Source organism: Convolutriloba macropyga, chromosome 7 (genome assembly GCF_964194025.1).
Source record: "Convolutriloba macropyga chromosome 7, txConMacr16.3, whole genome shotgun sequence".
NCBI lineage: Eukaryota > Metazoa > Xenacoelomorpha > Acoela > Convolutidae > Convolutriloba > Convolutriloba macropyga.
In genome coordinates, this window is record NC_134474.1 from 2,595,631 (window position 1) to 2,617,650 (window position 22,020).

The 22,020-nt window shown below is 34.6% G+C and overlaps 1 protein-coding gene across 1 annotated transcript in view; it reads right to left on the reverse strand.

Moving 5' to 3' along the window:
• Positions 1–11,056: 11,056 nt before the first annotated feature.
• The window catches only part of LOC142342418 (uncharacterized), a 61,462-nt gene continuing 50,498 nt past the window's right edge, over positions 11,057–22,020 (reverse strand). The window contains exon 11 of the mRNA XM_075393738.1: positions 11,057–11,549. Within this exon, the coding sequence (XP_075249853.1) occupies positions 11,057–11,549 (493 nt within the window). The remainder of the gene's footprint in view (positions 11,550–22,020) is intronic.

Below are 22,020 nucleotides of genomic sequence, written 5' to 3' on the forward strand. Positions count from 1 at the left end.
TAATAAACTATGCACTCCATCAGAAAAGATTGTTCTCTTGCATCAGTGGAAAAACAGTGCCATCTCTTGTTACTATCTGATTGTTGTCTCCAAATTTTCCTTTATTACCAGAGTTTTTCAATTTGCTAACTGAAATTAAACTCTTCCCGTAGTCGGGGACAAAAAGAAATTCTGACAGCGTTATTTTTGCTCTCTCTCCGTTATCCTCACACACACACACACACACACACACACAAAATTCAGCCCTACTCTTTCCTTTGATTTCGGATTCAGAATTGTTTGCACAGCCAACAGATCCCGAAAATCTTACATCTAATGTAGCAAACAGTTCGCAAGCTTTCAACGTATAATTTGTACATCCTGAATCAATTATTATATCAAATCATTCGTAGATAAAACATTGCTATTGCTACTTGCGAAAAAAAACTTTTTTCATCAGCTGAGTTCATTTCCCGAAGTAAACTAGCTGATTCTTTGCTACTGGTGACGTTTTTGAGTTTATGGTCATGGTTGTTCATATTGCAAAAAGAACAGTACCTTTTGTTTTCTTTTGGTTTGCGGCAATCCTCTGCCAGGTGACCTGGAAAACCACAACTATGACATTTCGTATTTCTTTTCTTAGAATTTTTTGCAAAACAGAAGGCTAACTAATGACCCATTTTCCCATAAAAATAGCATTTTAATTTTGGTTTCTGAATATTACTGCAGAAGAAAGTATACTCCGGACGTTAATCATTGCTACGTTGTCTTTTGTCATATTCAAACATCCCTAAATCTCTTTAAATAATATCAAGATTTTTACTGAATTTGCATATTGCCACAAATTTATCAAATCCATCTGTGAGATTGTTCAAAATATTAGAAAAAAACCTGGGCTCACTGACTTGTTCATCAACTTCTCTTAAATTACTTTGCAACTCTTCAGACCGTATGATATAATCAATGACACTTTTAACTCCTACCATCTTTAAATGAGTCAATTTTTCAATCAATTGCTGCAGACGAGGCCGTCCACAACTTTTATATCTATCACACATTACGGCCCAAGCCTTTGGTCCATCATTTTTGTAAGGTCTCAGAAACATTACAGAAACTTTGTCAAGACATTGTATGATCTCACACCAACCAAGCATTTTTAACTGATCACATTTTCCCCGAGCTTGCTGTTTATTTCTAAATTAACCTTCCTCGGAAGCATTAGGTTTCAAATTTTTCTCAAACTCAATTTCATCACATTGCCCTTTCAAAACTCTCAAAAATTTCATGTTAGACATCTTTGCTTCAAATTGATCCCGAAAATAAGCAATATCCTCCTCTTTTCCAGAGCAATCAACCCCTTTACTTCTACACGACTGATCACACACTTTTTTGTATCGCACTATGTAAGGAAACTTCTAATGTTATGCTCATGTTTCAAATGACAAAATACTACTTTCATAACAAAATTAATGGCTATGTATCAAAAGAACTGTTAGATTACATCGGAATCTATCAATATTCAAAAAAACTTGCTGCATGAATACTCCAATAATTGCTTGTATCCGAAATGAATACTTTGCAACATTATTCTGACAATTGTTTGTTTATATTAAAAAAATTTCCAATATCAAAAAAAATCTTCATATTCCCAACATCAACATGCAATATGTTCGGTGAATACAACAAATACTATGTATATACTGTCGACTTGATATCAGATTTGCATTGCTGTTGGTAGAATATCTTCTCGACTTTATAATTCTAAAAATAGTCAGTTAAAAAAAACTGTCAGAAAAAATTTTGACATATATCTTTCATCCAATGAATATCATCGATATCTTTGATAGCTTCAATTTGCAGTTTCATGTTCGACTTTCACTACTTTAATAATGCAGCATAAAAAGCCGCAGAATATCTTCGAATAAAAGCTGGCAGAATATCCGACAAAAAATCTGCTGTTTTTCAGATTCAGAAAAATCGCGCAGGCAAAAGATCAAAAATCAAAAATTTGTGTCACTTTTTCCCTTTTCAATCAAAATTTTACTGATTATGTATGGTGTAATATCAGGATAAAATTGAGGGGATCAAAAAATTCAGAAGCTTATGTTTTTCGTGTGAGTCACTGATTTCTTTTTGTCATGAAACTGTTTGGCTATTTGCGGATTATTGTTGAGACTGTGTGAACTATCCAAAACAACGGATGTTTTTTGCTGTATAACTTCTGACATTCAAATAAAAGTTGGTTAAAAGTTGTCATTTTTTGTCAAACAACTCAATTGATCGAAGTTTTTGACACTTAACGATTCACTTGACGTTGTGGAAGCTGATAGCGCCCAATAAATAGCAGTTACTGGCCAATCTCTGAACCCAGGTCAAGGTCAAAGATCCAAGCCACTTCTGATCAGACTATCTCCAGACTTTTATCTCCGCTCACGCTGTGCCAGACCGAAATGACTATTTATCAGGCTTTCGTGCGACCGATATTTAAGCGACCGTAGCCAGTCCGATCCAGACCCGACAGGCCTCTGATCATACCTTAGTGCGAACATTTTTAGTGCAACTTTGTGCGGCCCAAACATTTGGCACCATTTTAGTGTGACCTTCGTGCCACCTAAAATGAATTCTTGTAAGAAGTGTAAGAGGCTTTTGGCCCGTTTTTTTGGATAAGCACTTGAAAAAAAACAATTTAACTCTCTTTCTCTTCTCACAGAAAATTGGTCTTGTTTCAGTTTTGCAAAATTTCGGTACAAATATATGGAAGTTGTATCAATCATTACGAGCCTCCGGTGTTTCACAATGGTGATTAGTAATGTTTTTAAGGCGTTATTGAAGGACTAACAGAGATTAGGGAGCTGAATTGTCTTTTCATGACAAACGCTTTATTGTTTTATCTTATTATGATATAAGAAGCTCTTTCATTGTTGCAAGCTCTTTTAATTGAAAACTAATGGTGCCCTTCATCCGAACAACAGTCACATTTTAGCAACGTCCTGGCAGTAGCTTGCAGAAACCTTGCATAAGTTTGCAGATTTATCATTTCTTATCGTAATATCATCAGTACACTGCATGCAAAAACTGTCAGTGGACAAGCAGTCATTAGTCCTTTGCTGTTGATGAAAAAGATTTCAAGTTGAAAATATTTAATTGAATAATATGATTAAAATTGCTAAATTAGCTCAAATTCTTTGTCATCATTTTTTTTTTTCATCTGTCTTAGGAATGTGACTCTAAATCAAATTATATCAATTGGCAATTAATTTTTATGCCAATTTGTTTTTCAAAATTCAACTTTCATTTTCAAAAAGTATATTTGATGAGAAATATGACCCAAAAATTATAAATGAATCGAAATTGAAAAGCATGAAAAGCAATAGTGACATAATGAAAATTTTTCGAAAAGTTTGTTTCACATGAAAAAAAAAACACAGCAAAGAAACGGCAAAGAAATAAACAAGAAAACAAACGGGAAGATGCGTAAAAACATAGGATCGTATCTTAATGGCAAACTGCTTAATATCAAAATGACAAACTGGCTAGCAAAAACATTTTTTTTGCCTCTCACGGAAAATTGGTTTCGCTTCATTTTTGTCCAATTTTAAATCTTTTAGTGCAATAACATGGATTTTTTTATTGTTTATTTCAAACCTACGGTGTTTCACGATGATGCTTTGTATCTTTTTTAAAAAATTTTGTAGAAGGACTAACAGAGATCAGGAGCCGAATTGTTTTTTCATGACAAACGATTTTTTCTTGTTTTTTATATTCTGAATTTTTTTTCTGAAAACTTGCATATCCTTTTTTGTAGGCCCTACTATCCGAAAACTGTTGATGCTCCCCATCCAACAAACAGTCACATTTTAGCAACGTGTACTTAGTAGCTTGTGAAAACCTTGTGTGCAACAACAATATACGGTATAATCTCTTTTGCCGGCGGGAAATGTCTTCTCAAAAAGCAGATGAGCTGTATACAAATTTTTCGTGTGCTAGACAAAAAGACATCCAAAACTAAAAAAAACTCCATTTTTTCTGATGTTGAAGATGTTTTCGTTGAAAGAGAGAAAAGGGTCCTACATAGACTCAGTCTATCTTTCGCTTGAGGCAGCCGAAATGAAAAAAAAAACAATTTTGCTCAACGTTACTTAACTTCTTTTCTTGACAATGTTTTGATGCTGTAGGTGTACTCGACATTATCAACTAATGTAAACTTTAGTCTACTGTAATGCTTACAACTATTTTAAAGCAAATGTACGATCAGATTAATTTTTGGTCATTCCAAAGTCTCCTCAGTATATTTTCTGAATGAAAATAGATTGATAATCTTTTCGAGTTCTGAATGTAGCTTGAAACAAAAACGGTCCAAGATTCAATTTCTCAAAGTTCATTTTGCGTGAGTTCTAAGTAAAGTTGAACTTTGGAGGCCAACTTTTTTGCTGTCGAAAGTATTGCTATAGCCTCCAAGGTCTTGCTGACTTCTTTCTGAAGTCATCTTTCCATAGTCAGTTTTTTTGAATTTTGTTTTTCTTTCAATTACTTTGAAACTCCTCAAAAGATCTTCATCTCCTTCAGATCTAATGTAGTTTGATTGCTCATGATTCATCCCACGCACTCACGCTGGAAGTTTTCAATTTACTCTATTTGAATATGCAAAGTCAAATGAGAATAAAATATATCTTGTACTCATTGGAACTTATTGTTGAAAAAAGATTTTTTTTAAATAAAAGAATTCAACAACAAAATTTTTGTTTCATTGAACACTAGACATTGCAAAATCAATATTGACAGAATCATTCTGCGTACGTTTTGTAGCCGTTTTTGTTTTTCAACATTTTGATGGCGTAGAGGCACGAGAGAATAGAGTTTTTGGCAACTTGCAGCCTAAATTTTGTTAAATACTTGTCTTCAAGCCGATATATAGTTTTTACAAGAAAATCTGAGCTGCATTTCTTCTATTGCAACCATTTCCTCATTAGATATATATAAAAACTCCGAAAATTTTGTCTGCAGTCTCCTTCGGATCTAATGCAGTTTGATTGCTCATGACTCATCCCACGCATTTACGCTGGAAATTTTCAACCTATTCTATTTGCATGTGCAAAGTCAAATGAGAATAAGATATATCTTGTACTCATCAAAACTTGTATTTGACAAAAGATAATTTTTAAAATAAGATGATTTTTAAATAAAAGAATTGAACAACAAAATTTTTGTTTCATTGAACACTAGTCATTGCAAAATCAAGAATGACAGAATCATTCTGCGTACGTTTTGTAACCGTTTTTGTTGTTCAACATTATGATGGCGTAGAGGCACCAGAGAATAGAGGTTTTGACAACTTGCAGCCTAAACTTTGTTAAATTCTTGTCTTCAATCCATAGTTGTCTTCAATACATAGTTTTTACAAGAATATCTGAGCTGCATTTCTTGAATTGCAACCAACTCATCATTAGATATATATAAAAACTCCGAAAATTTTTGTCTGCAGTCTCCATCGGATCTAATCGGTTTTGTTTAATATTTTTGCCGTTTGTGGGCTAAAATCTTTACTCGATGCTTGTTCAAATTTTGAAAAACAGTTTTGCGTCTTTTTTCCAACAAAGTTGTGCGATTTTAATAATCGGTAACCATGATTTAATTTTCAAACCTACGTGAATTTTTGTTCGTTAGTAAAAACTGTCAAAATAAATCATATAGCCGATTTTTTTATCCTGAATTGGTTAGATATGAAATGGTGGGTGGCGGTCAAGCAAGCCGATAGGCAAGCAAGCCGAATTTTGAAAATGAGGTCAAGTAAGCCGAAAAATTTTCGGATACCCATATTTTGAGTTGCCCCTGGCGGGCCGGTGGGCGCGCTTCGCGCGCGTCGTGGCTTTGCCGCGATAACCGGCCCGTTTTTCCGGATTACATCCCACAGCGGATGAGAGGCATGGTAATGGACAGCGGTCCGCTGAGGCCGGTACCCACTAGATGTCTAAAATTATGCGTATTTTTGTTTCTTTGGTTCATTGGAATACATTATGCACTATAATACTACGCTCAGTATTGATTGTAACGGCTGACAATGTATTATTTCTGATAGATTTCATAACTATTACATAACTTTCGGCGTGCTTTTCTGTCGGCTTGCTTGCCTATCGGCTTACTTTGCATTCGCCGAAATGGTGCACCATTGCCAAATATAATTTTCTTTTATCTACATTAGAATTTTATTTACAATACCCCGCTTTACGGTTCTACTACACCCAGCAGCCCCGTTCCAATCCAAAAATAACTAGATATCTCGACAATCAGTTTTAAAAAAAAAACAATTCTTCGCCACTTTTTCTTGAAGTTTACACATGAAAACTCATAAACCCGCAAAATGAATGCCACATTTTTTTATAAACTTATCCTATTAATTGATGCTATGCGCTATATGTCCTCTATGCTGTGGATTGCTATGACGGGAAATACCCCCAAATGCTTTATATAACGCACTCCGAGTGAGGGGGCAAAAAATTGGTTCCATTTTTGTGAGGGGTTTGCCAAATCTTATGAAGTGTTTTGTGATCTGAGAGGATAATTGTGTACGTGTCTCCATGCTGATACATAGTTTTTACGAGAATATCTGAGCTGCATATGCTTTGCATTTCATCCGGTTCGTCATCAGATACATTTTGTGATTTTATCAGGGACACCTGTGATTCGTATATATAACATTCAATAAAGGTTTACGATATGTCTTATAACTTAGTCGATCGATCTTTGTTTGCGAGAGGAATTAACCAGGATGAATCTCAGATTTTATTGTTGGGACCTCTGTCAGACCTAATGGGTTTTCCATAATAGTTTTGCCATGTGTGTGCTGCAACTTTTTCGCATTGCTCGTAAGTTTTTAAAAAAAATAGTTGCGTGTATTTTTGCTACAAGGTTTTGCCTTTTCAAAATACGTTAACCGTGATTGATTTTGCAGATCTACCTCATATTTTATTAGTCAGTGAAAACCGTCCAAAAATTTAATTAGCTTTTGATACTCGCCAAAACATATCAGAATTGCCTATTACCTGCATTCACAAATACATCAGCTAAAATTATGAAGTTTTCCCATGAAATCCTCGCGCAAAATGAAAGCACCATTTATGATAAAAAATAGCGCAATAATTGGGCACTATACCCTATATGTCCGCTAAGCAGTGGCTCTCTATAACTAGAAAAACCCGCCAGATCATAGTAGAGCGGAATCCGGGTAAAACGAAATAGAAAACGATTTCAAACTCTTAAAAACGTGTGAACAGATCTGAACAAGACAGCGCCCCGACAAAATTCAAATTCTGTTAATTGTGCACTATGAGTTTAACAAATACAAACCCCACTAACCCTTTGCAAGCACTAATAAAAGCACGTAACACCAATGGTATCTCAATTCCAAAGTAGAAATTTCGAACCCAAGTCAGGGGAACGTCCGTACGTCCGTTTTTAAAAGAAAATATGGAAAAAAAATTTCAGATCATTTAATATGAGTTTCCCAGAAATATATTATAACTTATGCCCAGCTTCCTGTGGTAGCTGTTCTTCCAAGTTTCCCCTCGTGGAGGTTAATTCAGACATAAATCTGTACGATTGAAATTTCATTGAACCTTTGCGTGAATTTTCTCTGAACTTTAATTTTTTTTGTTTAGGCTAAAAGTGTTTTCAAATGTATGAAAACAAACATTTGGCAGTCTATTGTGGCGCCTCATCAGTTTTTCGACAAAACTACAAAAAAAATGTTGCAGGATTTTTGTCACAGTAAGCTGCTATAAAATAAATCTTGTCAAAAATTGTGTTCAGTTGATTAGATTTAATCAATAAATCAAAAAATGAAGCTTTTTTTATTACTTTTGAAAACTATCGTTTGTCGGGTAATATCCTGAGATTACTTCGTTAAAGTAACTAAACTCTCCTTCTCTCTCTCTCTCTCTCTCTCTCTCTCTCTCTCTCTCTCTCTACGGACATTTGAGAACTTTTATTGTGTAAGATCTTACAAGTTTCTTACAAAAGTGTCTTAAAAAACATATGAGATAATGCGTCGCCTGACTAAGACAATGCAAGACAATTCATCAGGTCTTGGACGATAAAAACTTTAATCAGGTTCAATAAGATCTTACACGTTAAAAGTTCTGCCAAACAAAATTTGTTTATCGCGTAAGATCTTATAAGAATCTTATAAGATCTGGTAAGATAAACATTCGGAAAGCAATAACTCAACTTTTTGATAGGATTTTTATCAGATCTTATAAGATGAAAAGTTTCTAAGTATGGCATAATATTCAAATTGAATACAATTCTGAGTTGCCTTCAAGCAGTAGCCAAAATGCCTAAATAACAAATAGAAAATCATCTCATATTGTTTTTTGAGACTAATGAGATGTTCTGTAAAAGGTTATTCGAGTATCAAAGACTTTTTCTGGAGCAGAAATTATCTAAATAAATAAAAAGTTTTTTTCAAAGACAAAAACTATCTTGCACTGCTAAGTTCAGCCATTGTACCTAGTTGAGACTCAGAATAAAACAGTTGCCAAAATAGACTCAACAAACATTTTTTGTTTCATAATTGGTTAGTTGACCGTTCTTTTTTTTTACTTTTATTTGAGCTTGGCTACAATATACGACATCATTGGAACCACTAAGACATATCTTATCAGATCTTACACGATAATACTTCTGCCGCACCTGACCTTTTATCGGGTAAGATTTGACAAGATACTTATTAGATCTTATAAGATAACATTTCAGCAAAATTGAATTATCGTCAATTAGGCTGCAATAAGTTTCTTATCTGGTCTTACAATATTAAAGTTCAAGTAGGGAATTTTTTCTGTGTAAGACCAAATAAGATCTTACGCGGTAAAGACTTTTGATCGGCATCTTATCAGTTCTAACACGGTAAGAATTCCAGATTCACTGGTGTCTCTCTCTCTCTCGCTCTCTCTCTCTCTCTCTCTCTATATATATATATATATATATATATATATATATATATATATATATATATATATAAATATATATATATATATATATATGTGTATATATATATATATATATATATATATATATATATATATTCTACGCAAGTGCATGCCAAGTGGCTGACATCACAGATGGCCACGAGTAAAGGTTTTGCCATCCTTTATTTTCAAGCACAAGACTATTGTGGACACTTTTACATCAAAGATGCATAGCAACAGCTAGAAAAAATGTATGTGGCCATTTTGTTGCTTAAACAGTAGAGCAGTCTACATTGAGGCAGTACCAACTTTAATGAAAAATGATCGTACAAGCAATGAAATTATTCGAAGAAAAAAAATAACAAGGCTTTATTGACAGAAGAACAAAATAGATAAAATCATCGGAGAATAAGTGGTCGACAGAGCATATATTGACACTACAGCAAAGAGAAATGTTAGAGGGAACAACCATGCATTGCAATAAGCGATAAAACTATCATGAAGCCGGACAACATGCCACCATGACTTGGTCACTTGCATGAATAACTATTTTTTTGACGAAAGCGGTAAAATCGTTCGGCTCGTACAGTTTCAAACAGCTGCTGGAATTTTCATGCGACCCGTGAACAAACTAGTTGAGATGATAAAAAATACGCCGACATGCCGCTAAGCAGCCCCAGTAAGGACGATATAGGATTACAGTGTGTATGCAAGAAGTTCAATGGCTGAACAAAAGGTTACAGTTTTCTTGATCGAAAAAATTTGTTGTCAATTATTTCAAACATGGTTTCAATTAAGTAGAGCCCATACAAGATGGCTAAAATATTAGGATTTCTGATCAATCTGACGTAATGCTTGATTTTCAGCAACAGCTGAACAAAATGATGATGTCAACGACAAATAACCACGAATTTAAAACCAAACTGCAAATTTTCAAACGATATGATCTTGTTCAAATGGTCTTTTAGAGCTTAAATTTCTTGTGCCTAAAGCATTTTGAAGAAATTCAAGCAAGTGATTAAATTAATGTTGCGCCTCATCCAGCACCATATTTAATATCTATTTTCAACCTAAAATGTGTCTAAATAGCCAGGACAGATGACACCCTGCTTGACGATGTTCTTAATGTGATAGAAATTTTACGCTTCTTTTCAAATTTCAGTTTCTCTACTCAAATTTTGAGCTGCTGTACTCAAGCTCAGTGGATGTTTTTTAACTAAAAACTTGCCAAATAACTCTCGTACAAAATGCAGAAATTTGAAGCCATCCGGCTAAACTGATGACATTACGTACACTTTTGAAACGTGGCAAAGTAGGAGGAGATGAGACAAATTGAAAACGAACCAAAAATGTCCACATATTTTGGAGACAGGACGTCTTTGTTCTCGTGACATAATTTGTAAGACACCATGATTAGATGCCTTCCAATAAAGATATTTCATAATTTTGTTATCTTTTTTCCTTTGAAAAATTGATTACAGCAATCGAAACAATTGAGTGTACCTTTTAGAGCGTCTGTCCAGAAGTCGTTTTTTTTTCGTTTTCCCTTGTTTAGGACGTTTTATTTTGTTCATGTGAAACAAAAACCTAATCTGAATAACTTTGTTGAGGTGCAAAACGTATATTGCTAGTTTTGCTACTATAGTTGTCTCAAACTGTTTCAAGAGCTGCGATACAAACTCTTTACAAAATCTTAAATGCTGAACCAACCTGCAAAACTTTGCGCTGAAAACTCTATTTTTTCATTGCCATCGTTCAAATTTCCAAAATTTTCCCAATGATTTCTCGTCCGGGATTGATACCTATTGGGGATCAAGATAATCACATAATTGATTCAAAATGACTTTTCCTCAAAAACACCTCAAATATTTTTAAAAAAATCATATATAAAACTTTTGATTGTTTTTGATCGCATTTGACTGATACTTTTTTACAGATGTATTAAACTTTTGCCGAAAGTGCGAACTGGGTGTTCTGGAACACAGGTGAAATATTACAACAAAAATGCCCACGAACTGGAAAACTAGTTTGCTTTCAGCTCAATTTTGAGAGCTTAAATTGCATGATAAGGCGAAATTAAGGCAAAGCTGGTCATAACTTTGTCCAATCAGAGGTCAGTTGACAAGAATGGTAGCAAATATCCACTCGGAATGCGGGATAATACTGGCAAACACACTTCCTGTTGAACAGGCTGGGGCAGAGTTCGCATTTGGCACTGATGGGTGGGGGAGAAAATAACTGGCTACTCCATACAGACATGCCAGAGCAACATGATCACAAGTGAACGAAAACAAAGGGTTCCCCTCATCCATGTAACACAAATTGGTCCCGTCTATCATTGGCTCTGTGCATATATTATTGGAAGTACAACTCTGGAAATTAAAAGGCTCGATGTTTTCAAACACGGATTCGTAGAAAAATGTGTGCTGTATTTTGTCTGGAACTCTAATATCGGGGGGTAAAACGATCGACCCGAGACCACAAGAGCCCAAAACGGTTCCCAGATCGGGTGAGTGATTGCATGGAGGCAGTATTCGGTGAAGTGGGTAGCTGTAGTTCACTTTGATCAGGGCAATGTTGTTCACGGGTTTTTCCACCAACATCAAACTATAAAAACACAGTTCAGGATAAACAATTAATTTTTGGTAAATTCGCACTACGCACTCTAGACAATTGAATATGGCTTTTCTCAAAAATAACGCTAATCTTGCAAGATGCAAGATCCGGACATTTCCCTCGCTAGAACCTTACAAGATTCTTGGAAGATAGACGTCAAAAAAGTTTCCCGGGTCGAGGTGTCACCGCTAAAAATCGCAAAAAGATGTAAGATTTGCGGTGAATTTGAAGAAAAGAGTAAGATTTGCGTTCAATGCGATGAATGCGGTGAAAAAAAGTTAAGCGGTGAAAGAAAACTTTTCACCACTACCAGCAGGATGCCCTGAAAAAAAATTCAGTGCTACCAGCAGAATGCGGTGAAAAAAAAACACTTTTACCGCTACCAGAAGAATGTGGTGAAAAAAAATTTTTCGCTAAAATCGCAAATCTTACAAATATTTACCGCGCTAATTTCAACGCTAATCATATTCACAGGAAATATCATTGTAATAAGTGACAGATGAAGCAGTCGAATTAGCAGTTGTTGAAATGCAGGAGGTGAGAGGTTCGAACCCCTATACGGATGTTTCTTTTTTGTAAGAAATCCGGTGAAGGCGGTAAAAAAAAAATCTCACCGCTAAAAATCGCAAAAGTTCGGCGCATTTAACGCTAAAAGATGCGTGCGCTTTGCGGTGAAAAAACATTTTTTACCGGTATTCACCGCTATTCTTACATTATGTTTTGACCAACCCCGACCCGGGTTAAATTTCAAAGATTCACACGAAGATCGTATTCTCGCATGAGTTAAGCCCACTCACTTCCTTAAAACAGAAAACGGTTCAAAACAGATGTTTTTGTCTTGTAGCATGTACTTACAATCAGTCAACAGAAAGTTGGAGAATAAAACAATTGTACCCTACATAATATCAATTATACGTCTTCCAATTGCAATTGTTTATCGTTTTTCAATGATTAATTGCATTCCTGGCGAAAATCACGAAAAGTAAGTTTTGTCAACCTTCGAATCCGTTCGGAGCTAACTCCATCGCAAAACCTGTCTCAGTATTACACACAGTTAAAAGATCAAAAATGGGGTCGACAATTTGTTTTGCCATAAAGCAATTTTTCTCTTGGGACTGAAAATAAAAATTCACAACTTCACCGTCGATAAAGTATTTGGAACAATCTCGTTGAGAAAAAATTTACAATGGTCGTTGTAATACTTCGCTAATTCCACACAAATTGCAAATAGCTTTGTAGCACTAAAAAGGCCATTAAAAACCTTCCAGTGCGTTCCAGCGTATGATACAATATGAAATAATGTGAAAATAGGTTGCTAGGCACCAAAAAAAGTCACTAAAAAACACCAATGTCTTCCAGAATATGACATGCTCTGTTTTATTCGAACTTATCTTCCTCAAACGCGACGTTTCTGAGACATTTTTAATCATCGCCATGTTTCGAGTATCACAATAACTGACCGCAATTAGCTATTTGAGAGGCAAACATCACTTGTCCTGCAAAAAATTGATCATGCGTTTTCAATTGCCATAAAATAGCGTTTTTGACCGATTAAATATATACCTGGTGAAAAGCGTGATGTATATTTTTGTCACTCTGCAAATCAGTTCCTAATTAGTCAAATAGCAGAATGGTGCTTCTACTGAAGTGTGAAAATAGTTAGAAAAAAATTCAATTTCAGAGACCAATTCACTCGAAGATCGGACTCTATCATGAGTGAAGCCCATTGTCTGAAAACAAAAAAACGGTTTTGAACAGAAATTTTTGTCAGGTAGCATGTACCTAAGTAACTAAATGTCAGCTGTTAAATGAGAGACACAACGTCATATATGTCAATGGTACGCATTCCATAGTGATAACATAACGCTTTTCACATGTTAAATGTGTAGCTGGCGAAATTCATAAGTGCTCAATTTGTCAACTTGCCATCACCTCTGAACTCGTCAAACAGAAGAACGGTGCATCTACACACACTTGAACAAAAACGCTGGCTTAATTCTCTTTTGGCTAAACAACATTTTGCTCTCCTCCCCAAACCAAAAATTTCATATCAATTTCACCGTCGATAACTTGTATTAAATACGCATTTTGAGAGAAAGTTTTCAATGGTCGTTTTCTTGGTTCAATCAGTTCACACAATGTGCGAATAGATTGATAGACACTGAGAAAGGTAATTCAAAAGCCTCCAGTGTCTTCCAGAATATGATAAACTGTGTTTTATTCGAACTTTTCTTCTTCAAATGAGAACTTCTGAGACATTTTGAATCATCACCATGTAGCAAGTATCAAAAAAACTGACCACAATTAGTCATTTGAGAGGCAAATTTCACCTCTAACTTTCAAAAAATTGATTATACGTTTTCAATTAAGAAAAAATAAAGCTTTTCGCCGATAATATGTAAACATGGCGAAAACCGTATATGCTCATTTTTGTCAATCTCTGAATCAGTTTCTAAGTAATCAAACAGCAGAATGACGCTCCTCTTGAAATGTTTAAAGAACGTAGTAAACATTTTCAATAACAAAGACTGATCCACTCGACGATCGTAATCTCCCATGCGTTAAGCCCATTGCCTGGAAACAGAAAATGGTTCAAAGCAGAAAAATTTGTCGGGCAGCAAGTACCTAAGTAACTAACTATCAGTTGTTAGTTGAGAGAAGAAACGTCAAAAGTGTCAATGGTACAGTTTCCATTGCCATAGCGTAACTTTTTTTACTGAATAAATTTCTACCTAGCAAAAATCTTTAAAGGTCAGATCTGCCAACCTTCCAATCGTTCCGAACGAATTCTCCAGCAAAATTGCGCTAATTATTTACACACAGTTAAAAGAAGAAAAACGTGGTCAAAATTTGTTTGCCTTGAAGAAATATTCTCGCGAGCCTAATCAAGAAATTTAATCTCAACTTGATTGTCGATAATGTATTGAAAAACTCATATTGAGAAAAGCTGTCTGTCGCCATTTAAGTGGAAATTTTTGTTTATAAAAAAGTGAAAAGCCTGTTAAGCTAATATGGGTCACAAAAAAACCTCCAGTGCCTTCCAGTTTGTGATACATAATGTTTATTACTTGTGTTTTCTCCTTTAAATGAGACATTTCTGTGAACCCAATCATCTTGATTCAAGAAACAATCTAGGGCCTGGACACAAAATTTCATATCCGCTTCATCTTTGATAACGTATTTGAAAAACTCGTCTTGAGAAAAGTTTACAATGGTCGTCGTATTAGTTCGCTACTTCCACACAAAGCCCAAATAGGTTTGAATACAGTAAAACGCCACAAAAAAGACTCCAGTGCGTTCCAGCTTATGATATAATATTTTTTTCGAACCCTTCAAAAGAGATAATTCTCTGACTGCATTAATTATAAATAAGTACTATATAGCAAGTACCACCAAAACAAATTGTCAATAGCCAGTTGAGAGGAACAACTTCACGTTCAACCTGATTGAAAATGAATCATAAGTTTTCAATTACGACGACAACATAACTCTGTTCGCTGATTAAGTTTGTACTTGGCCAAAATCGTAAATGGTCATTTTTGTCAAGAACCAATCAGTTCAAAACTCGGCCTTTAGCAAACCGCACGCCTACTGAAGTGAACGCATAGTTAAAAGAAGAAATTTGAGGTCAAAATTTTTCTGCCTGAACTCAATATTTCTCTTGGACCTAAACAAAAACTTTCAAATCATCCCAACCATCCTTCGCGCAATGTAATTTACACAAAGTTAAAAGAAGAAAAATCTGGTCAAAATTTGTTTGCCTTGAAAAATTTTTCTCTCGAGCCTAAACATAAAATTCCATCTCAAATTCACTGTTCATAACGTATTGAAAATCTCGTTTTGAGAAAAGTTATCCGTGGGCATTTCAGTGGATATTTTGTTTATAAAAGTGTGAATAGATTGTTAAGCACTAATAAGGGTCATAAAAATTCTCCAGTGCCTGCCAGCTTGTGATACATAATGTTTTTCTCCCACGAGTTTTTCATCACAAGTTTTGATACATCACGAGTTTTTCTCCTTTATGTCAAACTTTTCTGTGAATCCAATCATTTTCAACCAAGTAACAATCAGTCAGGAGTAATTGTACAGAGGAAAACACATACACCCTGTATAAATGTCAATTATACGTCCTCCATTGCTATACAAAAACGATTTTCAATGGTTCGATTTTTTCGTGGCAAAAATCACGAAAGTTCAGCTTTGCACACCTTCCAATCCGTTCTGAGCTAATTCAATAGCAGAACCACTCCCATTATTACACACAGTTCAAAAATGGGATGGAAAATTTGTTTTGACATGAAGCAATTTTCGTCTAGGGCCTGAGCAAAAAATTTCAAAGCAACTTCACCGAAAAGAAATTTAAAACGGTCGTCATATTGGTTCGCTGTTTATACATGAAGAAAAACGCTGGCTTATTTCTCTTTTGGCTAAATACCATTTTGCTATCCTCCCCAAACCAATAGTTTCATATCAATTTCACCGTCGATAACTTGTATTAAATAGCGTTTTGAGAGAAAGTTTTCAATGGTCGTTTTCTTGGTTCAATCAGTTCACACAATGTGCGAATAGATTGATAGGCAATGAAATAGGTAATTCAAAAGCCTCCAGTGTCTTCCAGAATATGATTTACTGTGTTTTATTCGAACTTTTATTCTTCAAATGATAACTTCTGAGACATTTTGAATCATGACCATATAGCGAGTATCACAAAAACTGACCGCAATTAGTCATTTGGAGGCAAACATCACCTCAAACTTTCATAAAATTGATCATACGTTTTCAATTAATCAAAAATAAAGCTTTTCGCCGATTATATGTCAACCTGGCGAAAACCGTATATGCTCACTTTTGTCAATCTATCAATCAGTTTCTAAGTAATCAAATAGCAGAATGACGCTCCCCCTGAAATGTTTAAAGAAGGTAGTAAACATTTTCAATAACAAACACTGATCCACTCGAAGATCGTATTCTCCCATGAGTTAAGCCCATTGCCTGGAAACAGAAAATGGTTCGAAACAGAAAAATTTGTCAGGTAGCATGTACCTAAGTAACTAACTGTCAGTTGTTAGTTGAGAGAAGAAACGTCAAAAATGTCAATGGTGGTACAGTTTCCGTTGCCATAGCGTAACTTTTTTACTGAATAAATTTCTACCTAGCAAAAATCACTAAAGGTCAGGTCTGCCAACCTTCCAATCTTTCCGAACGAATTCCCCAGCAAAATTGCGCTAATTATTTACACACAGTTAAAAGAAGAAAAACTTGGTCCAAATCTGTTTGCCTTGAAGAAATATTCTCGCGAGCCTAATCAAGAAATTTAATCTCAACTTGAATGTCGATAATGTATTGAAAAACTCATATTGAGAAAAGCTATCTGTCGCCATTTAAGTGGAAATTTTTGTTTATAAAAAAGTGAAAAGCCTGTTAAGCTAATATGGGTCATAAAAAAACCTCCAGTGCCTTCCAGTTTGTGATACATAATGTTTATTTGTGTTTTTCTCCTTTAAATGAGACATTTCTGTGAATCCAGTTCTTTTGATTCAAGAAACAATCAGTCAAGATTAAGTGGAGAAGGGAAAACACATACATCTTTTATAAATGTCCATTATACGTCTTCCATTGCGATATAATAACGTTTTTCAGTGGTTAAAATTGTCCGTGGCGAAAATCACGAAAGGTCAGTTTTTCCAACTTGCCAATCCGTTCTGAATTAATTCCATAGGATAACCTGTCCCAGTATTACACAAAGTTAAGAGAACAAAAATATGGACGAAAATTGGTTTCGCCATAGTGCAATTTTTCTTCTGGACCTGAAGATAAAAATTCACATCAATTTCACCGTCGCTAACGTATTTGGAAAAATTTCATCGAGAAAAAGTTTATAATGGTTGTTGTAATACTTTGCTAATTCCACATAAAGTGCAAATAGCTTTGTATACACCAAAAAGGCCATTAAAAGTCTCAAGTGCGTTCTAGGTATGATATAATTCTTAGTCGAACCCTTCAATTAATATATTTCTGTGACTACATTAATTATAAATAATTACTATATAGCAGGTACCACCAAAACAAATTGTCAGTAACCAGTTGAGAGGAAAAAGATCACGTTCACCCTGATCGAATGCGAATCATACGTTTTCCATTGCGACAACATAACGCTTTTCGCTGATTTGGTTTGTACATGGCGAAAATCGTAAGTGGTCATTTTTGTCAAGCATCCAATCAGTTCAGAACTCGCCATTTAGCAAACGGCATGCAAAAAGTCAAAATTTTTCTGACTGAAATAAATATTTCTGTCGGACCTAAACAAAATTTTCATATCAACCCCACCGTCGATATCATATTTGGAAAACCCGTTTTCAGAAATGGTTTTCAAAGGTTGCTTTAGTGGTTCATTCAGATAACACAAAGTGCGAATTGTTTAATAGCCAATAGAAAAGGTCATTAAAAAGCCTCCAGTGTCTTCCAGATTATGATATATTATGTTCGTTCAAACTTTTCTTCTCCAAATGAAAAGTTTCTGCGACTCAAAGCAATTTGAAGCATCATCATATTGCAATTATCATACAATATACTATATGAACATATGTGAGAGTGAAAAATAACGTCTACTGTGCATAAAAGTCAATCATACATTTAAAAGAAGATCTTGGTAAAATTTCTTTTGCATTGACAACATTTTTCTCTCGCGCCTGTATAAAAACTTCCGCATAAACTTCATCGTCGATAGCGTATCTGAAAAACTCGTTTTCAGAATATAGTTTTCAATGGTTCCCCTAAAGGTTCAAGTTGTTCACACAAAGTGTTCATAGGTTTGTAGGCACAAAAAAGGCATAAAAAGCATCCAAATCCTTCAAGCCTTCACTATATATTGCTTTAACCAACTTTTTTTCCTCTTCAAATTAGATATATCTGTGACTACATTCATTTTGAATAAATATTAAGTATCTAGATCTACAAAAAACAAATTTCAGTTGAGAGGGAGAAATCACGTATACCTATTTCGGTCAAGTGTGTAAGTGGCGAAAATTAAAAATAGTCACTTTTGAAAAGACTGCCGATCTACACTCACCCTACAGCAGAACAGCACTCCTACGGAAAAAAACGGGATAATTGTTTCTGTCTTGCTGAAGTTTTTCTCTCGTGCTTAAACAGAAAATTTCATTTTAACTTCATCGTCCATAAACTACTTGAAAAACTCAATTTGAAAAAGAAAATCAATGTTTGCCTTCATGGCTCATTCTTTTAACTCAAAGTTAGGCAATATAAGAGCCATTAAAATATTATATATATATATATATATATATATATATATATATATATATATATAAATATATATAAATATATATATATATATATATATATATATATATATATATCTCAAGCTTTTCTTCTTCAAATGAGATTTTTCTGTGACTTGATTCATTTCGAATCATCACTAATGTGTAAGTAGCTCAGAAATTAACCGTTGTCGGTCGGTTGAGAGGGAGCAATCACCATGCATAAAAGTTGGTCATTCAATTTCCATTGCGATAACAGAACTCACAGTTTAAACGATCAGCTGGCGGAAACCATAAATGATCACCTCTGATAACCTTCCCATCAGTTTTGACCTCGTCATACAGCGGCATGGTGCTCCCACCCGAATTTCACAAACAGTTGAAAGACGAAGATTTTGGATAAAACTTTTTGCCTGGACACAATTTTTTCCTCGTGCCTAAGGTTTCATATCAACTTCACCGTCAATATCGTTTTTGAAAATTTCGATTTGATAAAAATTTTTCAATGATCGTGGTCCTTTTACTGCTTCATTGTTCACGAAATGTTCGAATAGGTCGCTAGGCGCTACAAAAAGTTCAGAAAAAAGCCTCTAGTGTTTTCCTTTCAGCTTATGATTTTTTTAAAAACGTTTCAACATTTTTCTTCTTTAAATGAGGATTTTCTGTGACTCCGCTCATTTTGAATCATTACTATTAAGTAAACAGCTCAAAAACTAACAGTCAGATATCAATTGAGAGGGATAAGTTACGTATACCCTGCTTAAAAATTGATCAAACATTTTCCATTGCGATAACAGAACGCTTATCATAGTTTAAATGTGTACCTGTCAAAAATCGTAAATGACCACTTTTGTTTGCCTTACCACCAGTTCTGAAGTCGTCATATAGCAGACTGTTGCTCCTACTGAAAATTACACATAGTTAAAAGAAAGTATTCTGAGTTAAAAATTTGCCTTGACACCAATTTTCTCTCGTGCCAAAACGAAAAAATTCATATCAATCCCACCGTCGATAACGTATTTGAAAAACTCGTGTTAAAAAGGGATTTTCAATGGTTGCTCGAGTTGTTCATTCAGTTTACACAAAGTGTGAATAGTTTAATAGGCATTAAAAAGGTCAGTAAAAAGCCTGTTGTGTCTTCCAGATTATGATATATTATGTTCAATCAAACTTTTCTTCTCCAAATGAAACATTTCTGTGACTCCGATCAAATTGAAGCATTATCATATTGCAATTATTATACAATTTACCATATGCACATATGTGAGAGTAAAAAAAAACGTAAACTGAGCATAAAAGTCGATCATACATTCAAAACAAGAAGAAGATTTTGTTTAAATTTCTTTTGGAATTGACAACATTTCTCTCTCGCGCCTATACAAAACCTTTCGCATTAACTTCACCGTCAACCGCGTATTTGAAAAACTAGTTTTGAGAAAAATTTGTCAATGATTCACTTATTGGTTGAAGTTGCTCACACAAAGTGCTCATAGGTTGACAATCACAAAAAATCATAAAAAGCATCCGATTCCTTCAAGCCTTCACTATATATTGCTTTAATCAACTTTTTTCTTCTTCAAATTAGATATTTCTGTGACTCCCTTCAATTTGAATAAATATCAAGTATCAAGTACTACAAAAAACAAATGTCAGTTTTCAGTTGAGAGGGAGAAATCACGTATACCTATTTCGGTCTACTGTGTAAATAGCGAAAATTAAAAAATAGTCACTTTTGAAAAAATTGCTGATCCGATCTACACTCACCTTTTAGCAGAACAGCGCTCCTACGGACAAAAATGGAGCAACTGGTTTTGTCTAGCAGAACATTTTTTTCGTGCTTAAACAGAAAACTTCATATTAACTTCACCGTCCATAACCTATTTGGAAAACTCTATTTGAAAAAAAAGTTCAATGTTCGCCTTAATGGCTCATTCTGTTTACACAAAGTAGGAATAAGTTGACAGGCACTAGAATAGTCATTAAAAATTCTCCTGCGTCTTCGAGCTTATTGTATCTATTGTTTCAGCGAAGCTCTATTCTTGGAACGAATTTGTTTTGACTCCAGTCAGTTTGAATCATTATCATGAAGAAAATATCACAAAAACTTACTATATATTTTTGTTTCAGCGAAAAAAATCACGTATACTCCAAATAATAGTCAATAAAATATTTAAAAGAAGAAAATCTGGGTTGATTTTTTTTTGTTTTGACGCCATTTTTCTCTCGTTCTCAAGCAAAAGTTTTCATATCAACTTTACCGTCGATAACGTATTTGATTCGTTTGAAAAAAGTTTCAATGGCCGCTTTAATGGTTCATTCTGCTCACACAAAAAGCGACTAGTTTGATAGGCACAAAAAAGGTCATTGAAAAGCCTTCAGTGTCTTCCAGCTTTTGATATATGATGTTTTAGTTTAAGCTTCCTTCTCCGAATGAGATGTTTTGCTGACACCAATCAGTTTGTATCATTATCATTTATCAGGTATCAGGGAAATTTATTATATGTTGTTATTAGAGGCGGAAAAATTACGTAAACTCCAAATAAAATAGATGTAAAGTGTACCCGGCAAAAATTGTAATTGGTCACATTTGACAAACCTCTAATCCGTTCTTAACTCCACCTATAGCAGAATGGCGCTTCTACAAAAGTGTACAAGCCGTCAATAGAAGAAAAAAGGTGTTACTGTTTTTGCCCTGTAGCAATTTTTTTCTCGTGCCTACGCAAAAATTTGCATAGCAGCTTCAAAGTCAATAACGTATTTGAGAAACTCGCTTCGATAAAAAAATTTTCACTGGTCGCTTTAATGATTTATTCTGTTCACACCAAAATTGGAATAAGTTGGTAAAAAATCTAATAAAGAGCATCCGATGTCTTGCAGTTTTGGATATAAATTGCCTTATGCGAATTTTTGTTCTTCAAATTAAATGTTTCTGTGACTCCATTCATTTTGAATAATTATCAGGTATCAAGTACGACAAAAACTAACTGCCAGCATTCAGATTAGAGGTAGAAATCTGGTAAATCCCCATTAAAAGTCAATTCAATGTTTACCCCAGGACGATTGTAATTGGTAACTTTTGAAAAACTTCCGATCTGTTCTAAACACAACCTATAGCAGAACGACACTCCTATTAAAGTGTACAAGCAGTTAATCGAGGAAAATGGGGTCACTTTTCGACTCAAGTC